General features: G+C 39.2%; 1 protein-coding gene across 1 annotated transcript in view; it reads left to right on the top strand.

Annotated features, from left to right (window-relative positions):
* The first annotated feature begins 239 nt into the window (after positions 1–239).
* The window catches only part of LOC147175386 (ras-specific guanine nucleotide-releasing factor 1), a 29,902-nt gene continuing 13,972 nt past the window's right edge, over positions 240–16,169 (top strand). Inside the window, exons 1-11 of the mRNA XM_086074818.1 lie at positions 240–1,381; positions 6,371–6,477; positions 6,750–6,897; positions 8,642–8,734; positions 8,815–9,068; positions 10,816–10,895; positions 10,978–11,171; positions 12,685–12,794; positions 13,571–13,689; positions 15,297–15,457; positions 16,092–16,155. Coding sequence (XP_085930944.1) covers positions 1,106–1,381; positions 6,371–6,477; positions 6,750–6,897; positions 8,642–8,734; positions 8,815–9,068; positions 10,816–10,895; positions 10,978–11,171; positions 12,685–12,794; positions 13,571–13,689; positions 15,297–15,457; positions 16,092–16,155 — 1,606 coding nt within the window. The 5' untranslated portion in view covers positions 240–1,105. The remainder of the gene's footprint in view (positions 1,382–6,370; positions 6,478–6,749; positions 6,898–8,641; positions 8,735–8,814; positions 9,069–10,815; positions 10,896–10,977; positions 11,172–12,684; positions 12,795–13,570; positions 13,690–15,296; positions 15,458–16,091; positions 16,156–16,169) is intronic.

Raw genomic sequence — 16,169 nt, 5'->3', positions numbered from 1 at the left:
ACTTTAAAAAAAAATCCCTGTGGTAACACACGATTGAATTAAGTTAGTCCAAAGAGAATATATTAAGTTCAACTAATTATGATTTCATTCAACGTAATAGTTAATCCAAAGTGTTAAATTTAATTAACTCATAATTAGTTAAACTTAATATATTCGCTTTGGACTAACTTAATTCAATTGTGTGTTACCAATTGAAGTGATTTTTTTTTATCAACAATTCAATTAGTAATCTTAAATTGGTTTAACAATTCTCTTTTTAGAGTGTAGTTCCATTTGGCCTGTTGCCCTCCTCCCCATAGGGTTCTAATCAATATCTGACTGATACAATCAATATTTCCAGATTGATACCCTCAGATACTACAAAGTCAACATTAATCGGCAGTCTATCTTCTTTCATCCGCAATCTGCCATCAACCGCAGCCAGATTTACACTTTGGACATCTTAAGCTCTGCGTTAAATTACCTCAAAGGAAGTACTGTTGACTCTTTTTTTTAAAAACACTTCAAATTTTAGGAAAGGTTATTTTCTGTTCACGAGAGGGGTAACAGCTTCCTTGGCTGATATCGATCTGCGGTATAATTGCAATTTGTCATCTATGACAACAAGCAACGTATGGCATACTTCATCTCAAATTGTCTTCATATGTGTCTTTTTTTATTGAGGAGGACTTGGTGCAGCATGTTGTGGAGTGCTCCCTGTCCAAGGTGCTGAAATCTGCTTCCCCAAGCATGCGTCATGTGACCTGAGCCAGCTCTGCCTCGCTCAGCAGCCAGCCAGCCAGCCAGCCTGCTGCTGCTGCTGCTTTCTGGAGATCTTTTTTTTTTCTCCCTTTCTTTCTTTTTCTTTCCATGGGAGGAGAGCGCACAACCTCCTGCCTTCTTTCCCCCCCCCCCCCAACCCTCCCCTCTCCCCCTCATCATCTTGTCTCTCTGTCACCCGCGGACAACGTGGACCTGCGAGGGGTTCTTCTCACAATGCGGCTCTTGCTTTTTCACTTAAAAGTCTTGTCTTTCCGACTCCCCTCTTTTTCCCTCTGCGGGGCCGTTGGAGAGATGATGTAAGGACCGTGTAAGCGCGCGCGCCGAAGTCTCCTCTCCAGCAAAAATGCAGAAGGGAATACGGCTGAATGACGGTCATGTCACCTACCTGGGGCTTTTGGCGAAGAAGGACGGAACGAGACGCGGCTGCTTGAGCAAGAAGAGCTCGGACAACACCAAATGGCACACCAAGTGGTTTGCGCTTTTGCAAAACATGCTCTTTTATTTCGAGAACGAGACCAGCTCTCGCCCCTCGGGATTGTACCTGTTGGAGGGATGCATATGCGACAGAGCGCCTTCGCCCAAACCTTCGCTCTCGGCCAAGGAGTGTTTGGAAAAGCAGGTGTGCGCGCAAACACACACACACACACACACGTGCGCTATAACACTTGTGCGTGATATCTTCAGACGTGTTTTTTTTCTTCTTCCTTTTAATATACACGCGTTCACATCTGTTATGTATGATCTTGTCTTGTCAGATGCATGATGACCTCAATAAAGCGCGGTACAAAAAAAGGGAGGGAAAAAAAAGCGAAAGCACGCGGTTGCAGGTTGCTGTCTCGCGCGTTATGTAATTCATGCATATAGCATTAATGATGAGGTAACAATATTATCACCTAACGCCAATGCCTGCTGCAGTGTTCTGCTTTTTATGCGTGTGGCAAGCCAGCCGTTAATCCATATTTTTTTTAGAACGATATAGGCTACGATAGTTTATTTTTATTTTTTTTACTATACAATGTGAAAATGTTGTGTAACTGTCGTGTAACGTCTTTGCATTAACTGTATTCACTTTTAAAAAAGTGTTATATTTTTTTTGGGGGGGGGGGGGTGGAGAGATTCTTAAAAAAAAAATTGTGGTTGCAACAGTGCCATCGTGTGGTGAAATTGTTTATTGAAGGCAAGAGAAGAAACAGCAGGGTTCCACTGATCAGTCAGCTCTGATTTAAGCGCCCTGAATGGATTTCATTTAAATAAATAGGTCATGTGAAACAGCACAAATAGCAGCACCTTAGATAGATGGTGCAGTCATCTGTGTTTAGGCCTCAATCTTGTAGATCTCAACATGCTCTGCTTCTAGAAATTAAACAGACAGAATGCATTTGTGTGCAAAATAAAAAATAAAAAAGATACATATGAAAACGATCCATCTGGTCTGAATAAACGCGCTGTGAATATTGACGTCACGGCTAGGATGAGGCTGAGATCCAAAGTGAGTTCTGGCTCTTGCTGAGAACATCTGCCCTGGTGCTGATCCAGCAGAATGCAGCACAATCGCGAGGATCAATTTTGCAATGCATATTATGAAGGTTTACGATATAAACAAACACCCTTAATGAAGAAACCACCTGCTCTTGTTTTCTTACATTTCTCATGCTCTAATCCTCTCCTCCATAGTGGCCACAATATTTATTCGAGTTGAATAGGCATCGAAGCTCAGGTTTCTATGGCGACGCTTACTTGCATCCTAAAGAATGATGCAGCGGAAAAAGGCAGGGACCAAGTGGATGGCTGAAGTACACTTGTCTCACATATTTTGCTATTAACGGTATTTGATTTGACGGGTCCAATTAGACGGGTCACGAAACACAACAGAACTACAGCAGGAAGTGGTGCATTTTTTTCGAAGAGAGATCAGAATAAACTTTGTTTTTGTTGCAGAACAATGGCAAGCAGTGTTGCAGCACATCATAAAAAGAGTTATTCACTATTGAGCAAGAAGTACTATAGGGCATATATAGTCACTCTTACTTAAGTACAATTTTTGGCTATGCTACCTACTATGTCAGCTCACTAGATACCTCATTAGGTGCATCTGTCCTATAATGGGAGCCGGTGTAACTTCGAAGGAAGAAGAAAAGAATTGTCCGCTTTAACAGGAATCAATTGAACATGATGTTTATTGCTATTGAGTTTAATTGTGGTTGGGCAGTGGTGTAGATACGCACTGATTCTAGCTCGTCGTTTTCCACTCTGATCATAGATAAGCTAAACAAAATGTGAGAAACAACTCCCAGTATGATGCAGTACGCTTCAACGCCAAGACAGAGTCTTATATTGAATGTCATCAGTTTTTAGAATCAGATTCATTACTAATGTTTTTCTCAAGTCAAGCAGGTGTCTTGTTGTGGCTTTTTTTTTTGTAATGAAATGATAGAATGTTTACACATTTACTTAATCTTTTTTTTCTGATCTCATTTTTTCCTGTGTGGCACTTTTTTGTTCGCCTTCATCTCCATATAATTTGATAGTTGTTACAAAAAAGGTCAGCGGGTTATTACTTTTGGGGGTTATTACTTTAGCTAATGCTAAATGCTATTTTGGTTGACAGTTCAACAGTGATAAACAAGTCAATGCACTCACCATTATCCAACCTTTTTTGCTCTGTCTCAGCAGCTATTGACAAGTCCGAAATGACGTCACAAGTCAAAATGGTAGGCTCCATTTAAAGTCGGATTTATCCCACTTGGAGTGTCCCATTTCGCCTTAAAGCGTTGGAGGCAACTGTTAACAATAAAGATGGCTGATTCCAATAAACTGTTTGTTCTAGTTAATCCAGTCATTCCAAATCACGTTGTGTCACGTGAACATATATCTTGTATTGACATTTGCCTCAAATGCTTTAAGGGCGGAACTGACACAATCTGAGTGGGATTAATCTGATTTCCCACGTTCCTCGAATGCAGCATTGGACTTTGGACTTGGATATTTCTAATTTGATTTCTGAGGATTATTTTTCATTCGAAAATGTGATACAATATTACTATAACAACATGCCTGCTTTGTATACCAGTCACATAGGCAAACACAATACAATTCACCGTGAACATGTGTTGCATTGTGGGAATGGCAGAAATGTTTAGATGTTCGAAATTGTCAATTGGAAGCTGGCTATGTAGTTGATCTCATGCCGGTCCCACATTGGAAACATGATGCCAGAAAAGCTCCGCTTGCGTTGAATCTGACCACAGCAGCAGCATTAGGACTACATTTCCCATGATTCTTAGAAGTAGGAAGCAGATGATTCGATGCGGGAGCTGAATGAGAACGCAATTTAAAAGTTAAATTCACTTTTAATGGATTCATCATATGAATCGCTATGGCAACTGTGTGATTGACATACATATGGCCAAAAAAAAAACGGGATGCTGCGATGAAACCTGCCTAGTATCGCGACAAGACAATGCAGAAATGCGAAATCCTCCGAGACTCAACCAGGACCTGTTTTAACATCAGCGTGGCCTACAGTGACAACTCTAGCGCCCCCTAAAACTAGAGACTCAAAGCTTTCAATATCATCTCCTCTCACACATCCCTGGCTCTTGAGGACCTGCGATGATTTTAAAGATGCATGACTCAGCCGTAAATGCGAATCAGATAGCAGACAGCGTGTTTGGCGTCGCCTCTCACCAGACACTTTGGAAAACAGGTGATGAAAAAAGTACAGCAACATGCGTGACTCTCTGCCAGAAATAGACCCTCTTTGACACTAGGATGAATACCTAATGAAAGTGAAGATGGAGGAGCAGTCAGCCATGAATAACGATCAGTCGCAGGTTGATAGGCGCCTGTTGAACACGCGGGCCAAAGATGAGAGGGGGACGACACCTTCACTCGACGCTGTCGGAAACACGGCTGACCCTGAAAAGTCAACTTTTCAAACAGTAAACAGAAGAGTGTCCCTCCAGTTGAAAAAAAAAATATGTGGTTGTTTAATGGCGACTGAATGATGCACACGTCGGAAACAGCTCAATTTGAAGATCATAAGCATTTCCAATTAGTTGCTGCTGCGGCGCCAGAAAGCAAGTGCGCTCGTCAAGACTGGAGTGACACCACAAAAAAACGCAACAACAGCCCGACCGATCACGTCGAGCCGAGTTGCTAGGAAACAGGTATCGTACAGTTACATAATTGGCCGTAGGCTCCAGCCTCCATGTCTTATGGCATTTCCTCCCGGGAGCTAAGAGACATCCCAGGAATGGAGCTGGGGGAGGCTTCCCTCGCTGAGCTCTAACCATCCGTTGCATGGGTGGGCGATGATGATGATGATGATGATGATGAAGAAGAAGATGTGGCTTCCCCGGGCCCCTGCGCGCTTCTAAATCGGCTCCAGAACGCGTGCAGCAGCCAGAGAGCCAAAGCAAACGCAAAGACATAAGCGGCTTTAATCAAGCCGCTACTTGAGGAGCTTCGGCTTCAACTGTTAGCAAACTAAAGACCCGAGGGCCAGATTTGATCCGCAATATTATTTTATGTGCCCCACTAAAGTGTGCCTACTTCATGTTTCTTGCTTTCATCGGCAACAATGAAATGTTACTGGTTTATGTTGTATTTTATGACAAAAAAAGCGTTTTTTAAACTCCGCTTTTAACTTAAATTAAAATCCGAGTAACCCAACTTTTCAAGGTGCGAGAAGTTGTTTGGTTTTGGCGCATGGTGAGCAATTCTTTGAAAAAAAAAAAAGGCTTCAAGCTGCCACTACCAGTTGAAGTTTACTGATAAACTAAACACTAAACAGAGGATTACACATTATGTATATAAAATAACCACATAACTTGGTATTAAACAACGCTATCTTAATGCTAACACAAAATTCATTACGTTCTAACCCTTTAAACAACAAATATCTGAACGCAAACGGTAGAGCAACATATCGCTGGCTTCGGGCCAAAACCTTGTACCGCCGAAGTCACTTTTCAGGAGACCCCCAAAACGGCCTGTTTGTTCAATCATTAACATTGCATCATCAAAGACAGCAAGCCATTTTCAATACTTAAAATAGTTTAAAAAAATAATAATCTTAAAAATGACAACTCCACGTGCGGACTGGCCAAAAGTATAGATTTTTTTTTAAATTAGCTTGAAGCTAGGGATATGTAGACAGATAATATAGCAAGGCATAAGTTATATTAGTTGTTGAGCGAGCCACTCCATTTTCATAAAAGCGTTTTCTTTTCTGCCTCTCATTCATTGTCTGTGTAAGTCCACTGTCTCCCACTAGATGGCAGCACACTATTGTTTGCTACTAAATTTGACAGAAGAAGCCCGGAAACAGGACGTATTTCAAGCTCAGCCTAGATTTGTTTATTATTAATAGGTTTTTGAATGTGAAATTGTGAATAATCCTGCTTTTTACGCCTACAGAAAGCAACGGCTGTAGGTTCATTTCATAATGTGTACCTTTGGTCATCATGGTTATTGGTGTATATTGTAAGATGAGAAATTGAGTTTGTTCGCTTGGAATGTTTACTGTAAAATGGGCTGCAAAACAGCACGTTAATCACGCTGTCAGGCTTTTAACCAGCCAACCCCTTTGGTCCTCTTATTGCAGTATTATTTCACCGTCAGCTTCACTCACGAAAACCAAAAGGCCCTCGAGTTGCGCACAGAAGATGTGAAGGACTGCGATGAATGGGTGGCTGCCATATCACACGCCAGGTAAAGAAAAAGGACCGGAGGAAAAAGAAGCACGTCAGTGAAATGTACAATTCGAAGTTGTCGGTGTAGGGTACGTAATATTTGACTGATGTGCTCAGTCTTTAGGGGGCTTGCGTTGCCATGGTTACGTAAGCAAAGAGATGGAGGAGAAAGTGCTTTGTTCGCGAGAAATTCTGATCGCTTTGATTTGAGCCGCAACACTCGGGATGCGAAAGCCATCGCTAGTGTGACGGTGCGTTCACTCACTCTGCGTGTGTGCGTGCCTCTGACAGTTACAGAAACTTGGCCAACGAGCACGAGACCCTCATGCAGAAATATCTTCATCTCCTTCAAATTGTGGAGACGGAGAAAACGGTTGCTAAGCAACTTCGACAACAGATAGAAGACGGGGAAATCGAGATTGAGAGGCTCAAGTCTGAGGTAAAAGTCAACTCATTTTTTCACTCTTAAGGTTTTACGCTAACATTTCAAGTATTCTTATATATGTTATATATGTTAGGGGTGTCAAAATTAGTGCGTTAATTTTGAGTTAATTTAAAGTTTCTTTAACGGCACTACATTTTTAATGCGCGATTAATGCCCCTTACTTGGAAAGCCTGTACTGTGGGAAATTCTGCTCACAACGCAACAGACACGTCCACATCAAAATTTTGCAGTAATACATTTAATAATAATAATGCATATACAGTATTTGTAGAGACTGGGGTCAAGCTGTATTTTACAATTTAAAAAATGTGCAGTTTCACAAGTTAATTCATTTTATAGCTCTTAATATGAAAACAAAAATGCACTGAGCTGCCACCAACGTCTTACAAATGCAATCATGCCATCTAGTGGCAGAAAATGACCAACACAAATCAATATCACACTTTTTTTTTTTTAAAAAATACGTTTTACACACCTTTTAAATTTTCACTAAATTTTATAATTTATGAAATTACTGTATCAATGACTAAAAGATGTAGCCATATTTCTATTAGTTTCACATTTTTTTAGACTGGGGTCAAGTTGTATTTTACAATTTTAAAAATGTCAAGAATTTCACAAGTTACTTCATGTTAAAGATTAGATGCATACACTGAGCTGCCACCAACGTCTTACAAATGCAATCATGCCATCTCGTGCCAGAAAAATGAACTCAACACAAATCAATCCCACTTGTTTTTTTTACATTACAATAGATCTTTTTAAGTTGTACTCAATTTTATGAATTATTATGAAATTACTGTATCAGTGACTAAAAGATGGAGCCATATTTTGATGTAACTTCTTTTTCTTCCACTTTTATCATTTAACAAGTGTATTATTATACATTTTACTGTACACATGAAACAGAAATTATGAATAAAAATCGTAACTGCCACCACTAATATATATATATTTATATACATATATATATATATATATATATATATATATATATATATATATATATATATATATATATATATATATATATAATTTACGATATTCCCGGTGTATTTTTTTTTTGGGGTGGTAAAAAATTTGAAATATCGCTGTGGCCAGTGCTCAGCTCTCCACTTTGCATGTCCTCTCAACAACAATGCCTCCAACAGGGCTGCCTTCCCCATTCTTCACTTCAAATAGTCATTTTTGCTTTCATGTGCTAATGTGACGCCTGTGAAATGGAATTAGAGGAGGGGAATATGCATGAACACTGTTTTATATTGCATCTCTTCAATAAAATGCAACAGCAATTAGCTCCCCTTTTGCTGGGCTACAAAGTAAATGGACACACTTAGCATCAAACAGTTCACAGCAGCTCCAGTCTGTGGTTTTACCACTTGGAACATAATGCATTTAAACAGAAGTGGCAAAAGTACTCACTAGATGTACAGCTACATGTATATATATATATATATATATATATATATATATATATATATATATATATATATATATATATATATATATATAAATAATAATAATAAAAATACTGCTTTCAACTCCTTTACTTCAGTAAAAGTGAAAAACAATACAGACTATGAAACGTGGCGGGGTTTTGTGATATAAAAAAAAAAACGACACTATAATAAGAAAGTTATGGTTGAATTTTCCGATGTGCCGTTCACTCCTCCTTGTTTTGAAACGATAGTAAATGAGAAGCTTAAAACATGAAACGATTGGTCTTTACCCTTGACAGATCGCAGGGCTGCTAAAAGACAACGAGAAGATCCACGCCAGTCCCACGGCCGCCCCCACTGATGATGACTCCGAAATCAAGAAGATCAAAAAGGTAAAGCTCTTTTTTTTTTGCTGCATGTTTTGTCATTTAAAAAAAAAAAAAAACTTTGTGTTTTTTTTTTGCGGTTGCAGGTCCAGAGCTTCCTGCGCGGCTGGATCTGCCGGAGGAAGTGGAAGACCATCATCCAGGATTACATCCGCTCGCCGCACGCCGAGAGCATGAGGAAGAGGAACCAGGTGGTGTTCAGCATGTTGGACTCGGAGGCCGAGTACGTGCAGCAGCTGCACATCCTGGTCAACAACTTCCTGAGGCCGCTCCGCATGGCCGCCAGCTCCAAGAAGCCGCCCATCACCCACGACGACGTCAGCAGCATATTCCTCAACAGGTTCGAACCGCTTTAACTAGAGTGGAACCTTGGTTTTCATATGCATTTAAAAAACAAAAATGATTTATTTCATCTAAATTTTGTCTCAGTTTTTGTACATCTGCTTGGATTTCATACACACAAAAAAGCATCACTCTGCAATACATTTTCGGAAATTGATTTGGGTTCATCAGATGCATTTCATAATGCAAGCTTTTATAACAACTCAACATCTGCATAACAGATAATGTCAAAAATCAGATCTTCAGCATAACACAGTTTGACCACAATTTTCTTTGTTGCCTTTTTTAAAAGTTGCATTTAAAACAGTTTGAGTGTGACTAAGCCACCAGAGAGCCAAATCTAGTGAATTGACATGCTTTTATTTTTGAAGGGCTGACTTTTGACAGGATGTTATGCCAATGTTTCCCAACTTGCCGATCAGACCATTATAGGCTTGTAATTGCCTTGTATTTTGAATAAAAGCTTGCATTGTGGAATTGTGGTTGCCGCCTTTCCCCTCGCTGTAAAAAGTCTTCAATTAAGGTAAAATAGATGTTGAATGTTCATTTATCCACTTTGTTATATTTATTTTACACAGTTTTTTTGTTTTTTTCTGGAACAGATTTATTGAATTTACAGCATTCAAATTAGTCACAAAAACCGAGGTTCCACTGTATTAATCAGTTGATTCTGACATCCCCCCCTCCTGTATCTTTTAGTCTGTTTGTAGTGAATCTACCATATAAATAAATTTCCTTAAAATTAAATAAAATTAATTGCATTTATATTTTTTCAATTTGCTCATAAAAGTCATTTTGCATAGAGCACACAATAAAATGAATTTCAAAAAACAAATAATCCAGTGGCCAGAAAAAAAAGTCCCAATCAAAATATGTGGTTGTACAACTTCTTTTTAAGGAATACATTGAAGTGCAAATAATTAAATTCAATACAATAGTGCTTCAAGTAATTTAGTAACCTCTACCATGTTAAGAATTCCTCTCGCTGTTTAGTGTGTGATGTTTAATTAGATCTTGTTTTGAAATCCATGCTTTTAATTTGGAAGGCTGCTGGTTATTTCTGTTTCCTGTTTTCACATTCTCTGTTTATCATTCATCTCATAGCAGTGCAGTAATCAATGCCGATATACAAATACAAAAAATCTGTCTGCACTTCAGAGCTAATTCAATTGTTGAGTACAACTGAATACTTATATGCTCTCTTACCGAAGCCCTCTGTGGTGGTCAATAAATGCAAAATAACCATTTCAGACTTTAGTTACCTGGTATCGGTACTTGCCCATCCCTGCTTTAAATGAACTATTTCATTTTACCTTGTGGTGACGTTCCGTACCCTTTACACTTGATTTTAACTAAATATGCGCACCTCGGAAACATTGTAGTCTAATTATTAGCTCTTGCGGGCTAATTATGAGGTATTGAGGGACGCAAATGGGCTGACTATTTGTTACAATTATATACCGTAAGGATTTTTTAATATCCTGAATCATATCAATTATTTTGTTCTTCCTATCCCTTCAGACAAACATTGGACCCTCATCTTGCACACTAATCTGCATGCACCCCTCATTGGCCTAATGGAAATCCACCCACACGCTCATCGGAGCTCATTCGCGCTCACAAGCAGCCCGTCTCAATCAGCACTGCAGTTCAACTTCACAGGATGTTGGAAAACTGAGGAAAATTGCTTATGTGATTGGAGTCTGATTTGATATCTTTTTCTCTTGACTTTTCTCTTTTTTCAGTGAAACTATCATGTTTCTACATCAGATCTTCTACCAGGGGTTAAAAGCCAGAATAGCCAGCTGGCCAACGTTGGTGCTGGGTAAGGACGACTTTTCATTTTGTCACGAATGTATGGAGATAATGCGCCATAGCACTAAACCCCAAACAAACGACCTGTCCAGCCGACCTGTTTGACATCCTGCTGCCCATGCTGAACATCTACCAGGAGTTTGTGAGGAATCACCAGTACAGCCTCCAGATCCTGGCCCACTGCAAGCAGAACCGAGACTTTGACAAGATTCTCAAGCAGTACGAGGCCAAGCCCGACTGCGAGGAGAGAACTCTGGAGACTTTTCTCACTTATCCCATGTTCCAGGTAAACACCCCCACATTTTTCCCCCCCAAAAATCACAAATACCATATTAGTTTTAGATATCATTCAATACAACATGAATATTTACAAAATGCAATGTATTTAGTAAGGGTGTCAAAATGAGTGCGTTCATTTTGAGTTCAAGTTCTTTTAACGGCATACATGTTTTTAACGCGCGTACTGTACTGGGGGAATTCCAATTGCAACGCAGCAGACACGCCCATGTCAAAATTTAGCAGTAAAAAATGTCATCATAATGCATATATTTGTGGAGACTGGGGTCAAGTTGTATTTCACACTTTTTAAAATGTGCAGAATTTCACAAGTTACTTCATGTTAAAGATTAGATCGCTCTTAATATGAAAAGAAAATGCACTGAGCTGTTACCGTCTTACAAATGCAATTATGCCATCTAGTGGCAGAAAAATGACCTCAACTTAAATCAATATCACACTTGTTTTTTACAGTACAGTACATACTAAATTTTATGTATTATTATGAATCCATGACTAAAAGATGCAGCCATATTTTTATTAGTTTAACATTTTTTACACTTTTATGTGAATGTAAATATGAAAACCTATATTTTTTAGTTTTATTGTACGTTTAGAAGAGATATAAAGTTTGCGATTAATCTTAAATTAACTATTGAAGTCATGCGATTAATTACGATTAAAACATTTAATCTCCTGACACACCTCGTATTATGTTTTATTAAGGGATTTTAACTTGACATAATCTCCCATAAATCAACCTTGACTAATGTGATCCGTTAAAAAGATGCATCAATTTTACAATCGCTTTACTCTTACAATGATGTATTCCGTTGTGGCCGATGTATCTCTGTTGGTTCTTCATTAATGCAATATTAAATTATTCCCCAAATTCAGTCCTTTTGACAACTTTAGTGAGCTACATAGTAAGTGTAAAGTGTGCCACCTCTGGAAAAAAAAATGAAGAAAACAGACTGCTACTTTTAGACAGATGTTAAAGAAAGAAGTATTATGCACCATTTATCCTCACTCGGATAATTATAATCCTCGCATTATTAGTCGACCAAAGTCAGCAGTATAGAAAACGAATGGATTATCCCTCCATCCAGTGATTTATTTGCGTTGTTATTTTTATTTGATCACAATAATCTAAACACATTTAAGCCAGTACGCCTTTTCGTGGCACACCTGATCACCAAACAGCGGGACATTGTCTGTTTTGGCTCGCATTGCCCCCACGGTGTCGTTCGTGCCTATAAAAAGCGGTTGTTTTTTTAAGCCCGGGCTTCAATAATGGCGCCTCTCTGGCAAGATGTGCACTTTCCCGACAGTCCACTCTGCTGGGGCCTATGCTGCCGGCTGTGCTGCGTTGATAATAAATTTTTGCTGATGAGCGGCGATTGCGCTCACCTCTGATCCGCCTCTCATTAGTGTGTGCGCACGTTTGCATCTGTGTATTCTGGAGCGTGTGCATTTTCACGTTAGCTGTAATATCGACGCGGCTCCCCTGTTGTTGTGTGCAGATTCCCCGCTACATCCTTACGCTTCATGAACTTCTGGCCCACACGCCCCACGAACACATAGAGAGGAACAGCCTGGACTACGCCAAATCTAAGCTGGAAGAGCTCTCGAGGTGAAGTGAAGGAGAAGTAGAGTGGCGTTTTATATGGGATACACGTCCTTGAAAAGAAAAGTCGTACGTCTTGAAGATTGACCTTGAGAATTAAAAACATAGAAATAAAATACAGATGAATTAAAATGTTCATTTTATACACAAGGCAACCCAAGGTGCTTCACTTTACACAAGGAAAGACAAAACACCTAAAAGGCATTTACAAACACAACAGCTAACGAGATTTTGAAGCAAAGCAGAGAAAATAAAAAGTAACTTAACAAAATTGTAAAAAATAACCTACATTCACAACATTAACACAAGACTTAAAACGTTTAAAAATAAAGAACTTGGTTTCTAAAATTATGTTAATTGTAAATTTCAAGACAACAATTCAAAGAATGAAGCATTTATTGTATAGAATCTTTAAACACATGGATCTACTACCTACTAAATTTCTGTTTAAAAATTATTTTTCATTATGTAATATCTTACATAATATCTAACATCTGGAGTTGCTGAATTTTGAGTTCTCGTTAGCTGTAAGAAAAAAATAAAATGAAAAAGTAGTTTTACCCTTTGAAGTACTAAAATAAATTCAAATACATGAAGTCGCCCGCCGCAATATTTTATTTTCATTGAAATGCACATAATGCATATATTTAGGCCATCTCTATATATCCAGCATCAAAAAAAAAAATTCTCCTGAATGAATGGAGAAAAAATATATACCAGAGACACCCATCTTGTAGAATACTCATGTTCATGTTTTTTTAAAGTTGAAAACTTTTTCTCAGAATTATGCACGACGAAGTGAGCGAAACAGAGAACATCCGGAAGAACCTTGCCATCGAGCGCATGATCGTGGAGGGCTGCGAGATCCTCCTGGACACCAGCCAGACATTTGTAAGACAAGGTAACAGTCCCCAAAAACTAATTTCAATCTTTAATTTCTGAATTAGATGAAATGGAACTATACTGATCACAAAACTGTTAAACATATCAGGTATCCCCAAAAGGAAAATGATAAAAAGGAGATCAATCCATCTTGACTTAGAGGAGAAGATATATAACAAAGATTTTAAAATATTCATTTAATATTTGTTAGAGTAGACAATATTAAGTATTGTACTCTTTGCGTGTTCAATTAACTGAATGGTGAAATTCTGTTGAAGGAGTTCCTTTGCAAAGGTTTTGATTACCAGAAGCTTCTGGTCCACATTGACAAATTCATCCAAGCGATGTCTCTGTTCTGATGTGGCTCCTTCCTCTTGGCTCACATCGCTATTTATTCACAAAGAGGGTTCATAAAAAGGTCAGCCCACAACACACCTGGTCACAACCAAATGAACACAAGAAAATCCCTCTCTCCTCCCTTCTGCAAGTTCAGCAAATTCCCATAGCTATAAATCAGATTAGAGAAAAACAATCACACATCGGCCCGTCTCCTTCGGAGGAGACAGATACCAGACCCATACACTCCCTTATTTTCTCAGGAGTGTGAGACACAATAAAATGCTATTCATTTAGCCATACTGAGTTAACTAAATTATAAACGGCTAAAATATAATTTAAAACTGAAAAACAATGTTAATAACTTAACATATTCTTTAAAGACAATTAAGTAAATAAAAAATACACAGTGGTACGGCAGGCCAGTTGTAGTCTAATTTGGAATTTAGCTATCCAGCAGTTTTTAAATGCGTGTTAATTGTTGCTACGGTACGACGCGCCTTCAAATTGAAACATTTTCAATTTGAGAGTGGCATTGCAGTGACAGTCAGAAGGCACATCCAATAGAAGTGGGGCTGGTGCAGTGATTTCAGAGCGCTAACAGCAATATAGACCAACCAGCAGGAAAAGCTCCCCTGTTACTTCCTGGTAGGCCACTACACAAACACTTCCAAATATGGGCAAGCTTAGACCAGGGCGCTTTTTGTTGTGTGAAAAGACATTCAGGCTCCATGAATTTGAGGCTATTGTTGACCGAAGCTATTGTAGCTGCTAATGCTTGCATCTAGCTATCTGATCGTTGACTGGCTAGCTGCTGTACTCGTTGTTATTTGTGTCCAATTGTTTTATTGTTGGGAAGTTCTTACTCTTTTGAGGCCGTTAGGAATGTTAAAAGCATACATAAGAGACTGTTGGCATTAGCTAACGGCCGCTGCTAGCATGCTAGCCTCCAGTTGGCTAGCTGCTATACCTTTATAGCCCTCCTCATTTGGAATTCCAATTGACCTTTTGAAGAATGTTTGAGGTGTGTTTGAATAATGTTTTATGGGTTTAACATGCTAGTAATGCAATGGCAATTTTAAATTTTTACACCTGTATGTTAAAAATTTATTAAATTCATTGTTTTTTTTGTTTTTGTTTTGCTTGTGACACTAGTTATGGTGTGAAATCCAATCAAATTAGAGAGTTGGTAAGGGAGTTAGTGTGCATTTCAAAAATGCACTACATAATATATTTTAAAATATTTATATACAGTAAATGTCTCTTTTTGTGTCTCTATTGCACTCTCAGGCTCTCTCATCCAGGTTCCGTTGAGCGAGAAGGGCAAGATCACTCGCGGTCGTCTGGGCTCTCTGTCTTTGAAGAAGGAAGGGGAGAGGCAGTGCTTTCTCTTCTCCAAGCATTTAATCATCTGCACCAGAGGGTCCGGGGGAAAGCTTCATCTCACCAAGGTGGGCCCGAGCCGCTGACCAAGCTTCTCTCAGTATCTCCAACCGTCTCGTGAGCTCAAATTGAGCAGATTATGGGACATCAGAGGGAAAGACGCCAAGGGTTGGGCAACGGTGTGGCTTTTATCAACGCCGGTGACCTCTGGAGAGACACGAGCGGCCCTGTCGCACGCTCGCCGAGGCTCGTTGTTCATGTTTGAAGGCGCAGACGCTTGATGTCACTTTGATTTGGGCAGCGGAGTGGAGCTGTCTTATTACTTCACATTACTCAACATTAAAGGGGACGTTTGATGTCGGTGGGACTAAAATGAGGACAAAAAGCTTTGAGATGAATTCTGTAAATCTACACGCTCATCAGCAATTTAATGAAATAGAATCTAAGAGCTGGGCCAAAAATTCCATCTTGACAAAGATAATGCTTGCTTAGTTTTTATTGACACTGTCAGAGAGGTATTAATTTATCTTTTTTTTTCTTATTTTACATACATTTGTATTGGATCATCTATGAGTGCCTTATGTGGCAGTTGACTATAAACACATGGCGTCCCAAGCAGGGGCGTAGCTAGAAATCTTTAATTCATTCCACCACGTGCCTCCGCCATTGGACCTAAGCAAAACGTATGTTGTGTGTTTGCAGAATGGCGTCGTCTCCCTTATTGACTGCACTCTTATGGAGGAGCCCGAGGGGACTGATGATGAGTGTGAGTGTATTTTT

Source organism: Leptonotus elevatus, chromosome 4 (assembly GCF_054856555.1).
Source record: "Leptonotus elevatus isolate MCC_2025b chromosome 4, RoL_Lele_1.0, whole genome shotgun sequence".
Lineage (NCBI taxonomy): Eukaryota > Metazoa > Chordata > Actinopteri > Syngnathiformes > Syngnathidae > Leptonotus > Leptonotus elevatus.
The sequence above is the reverse complement of the archived record's forward strand: the minus strand, read 5'-3'. Positions and strand labels throughout refer to the sequence as shown.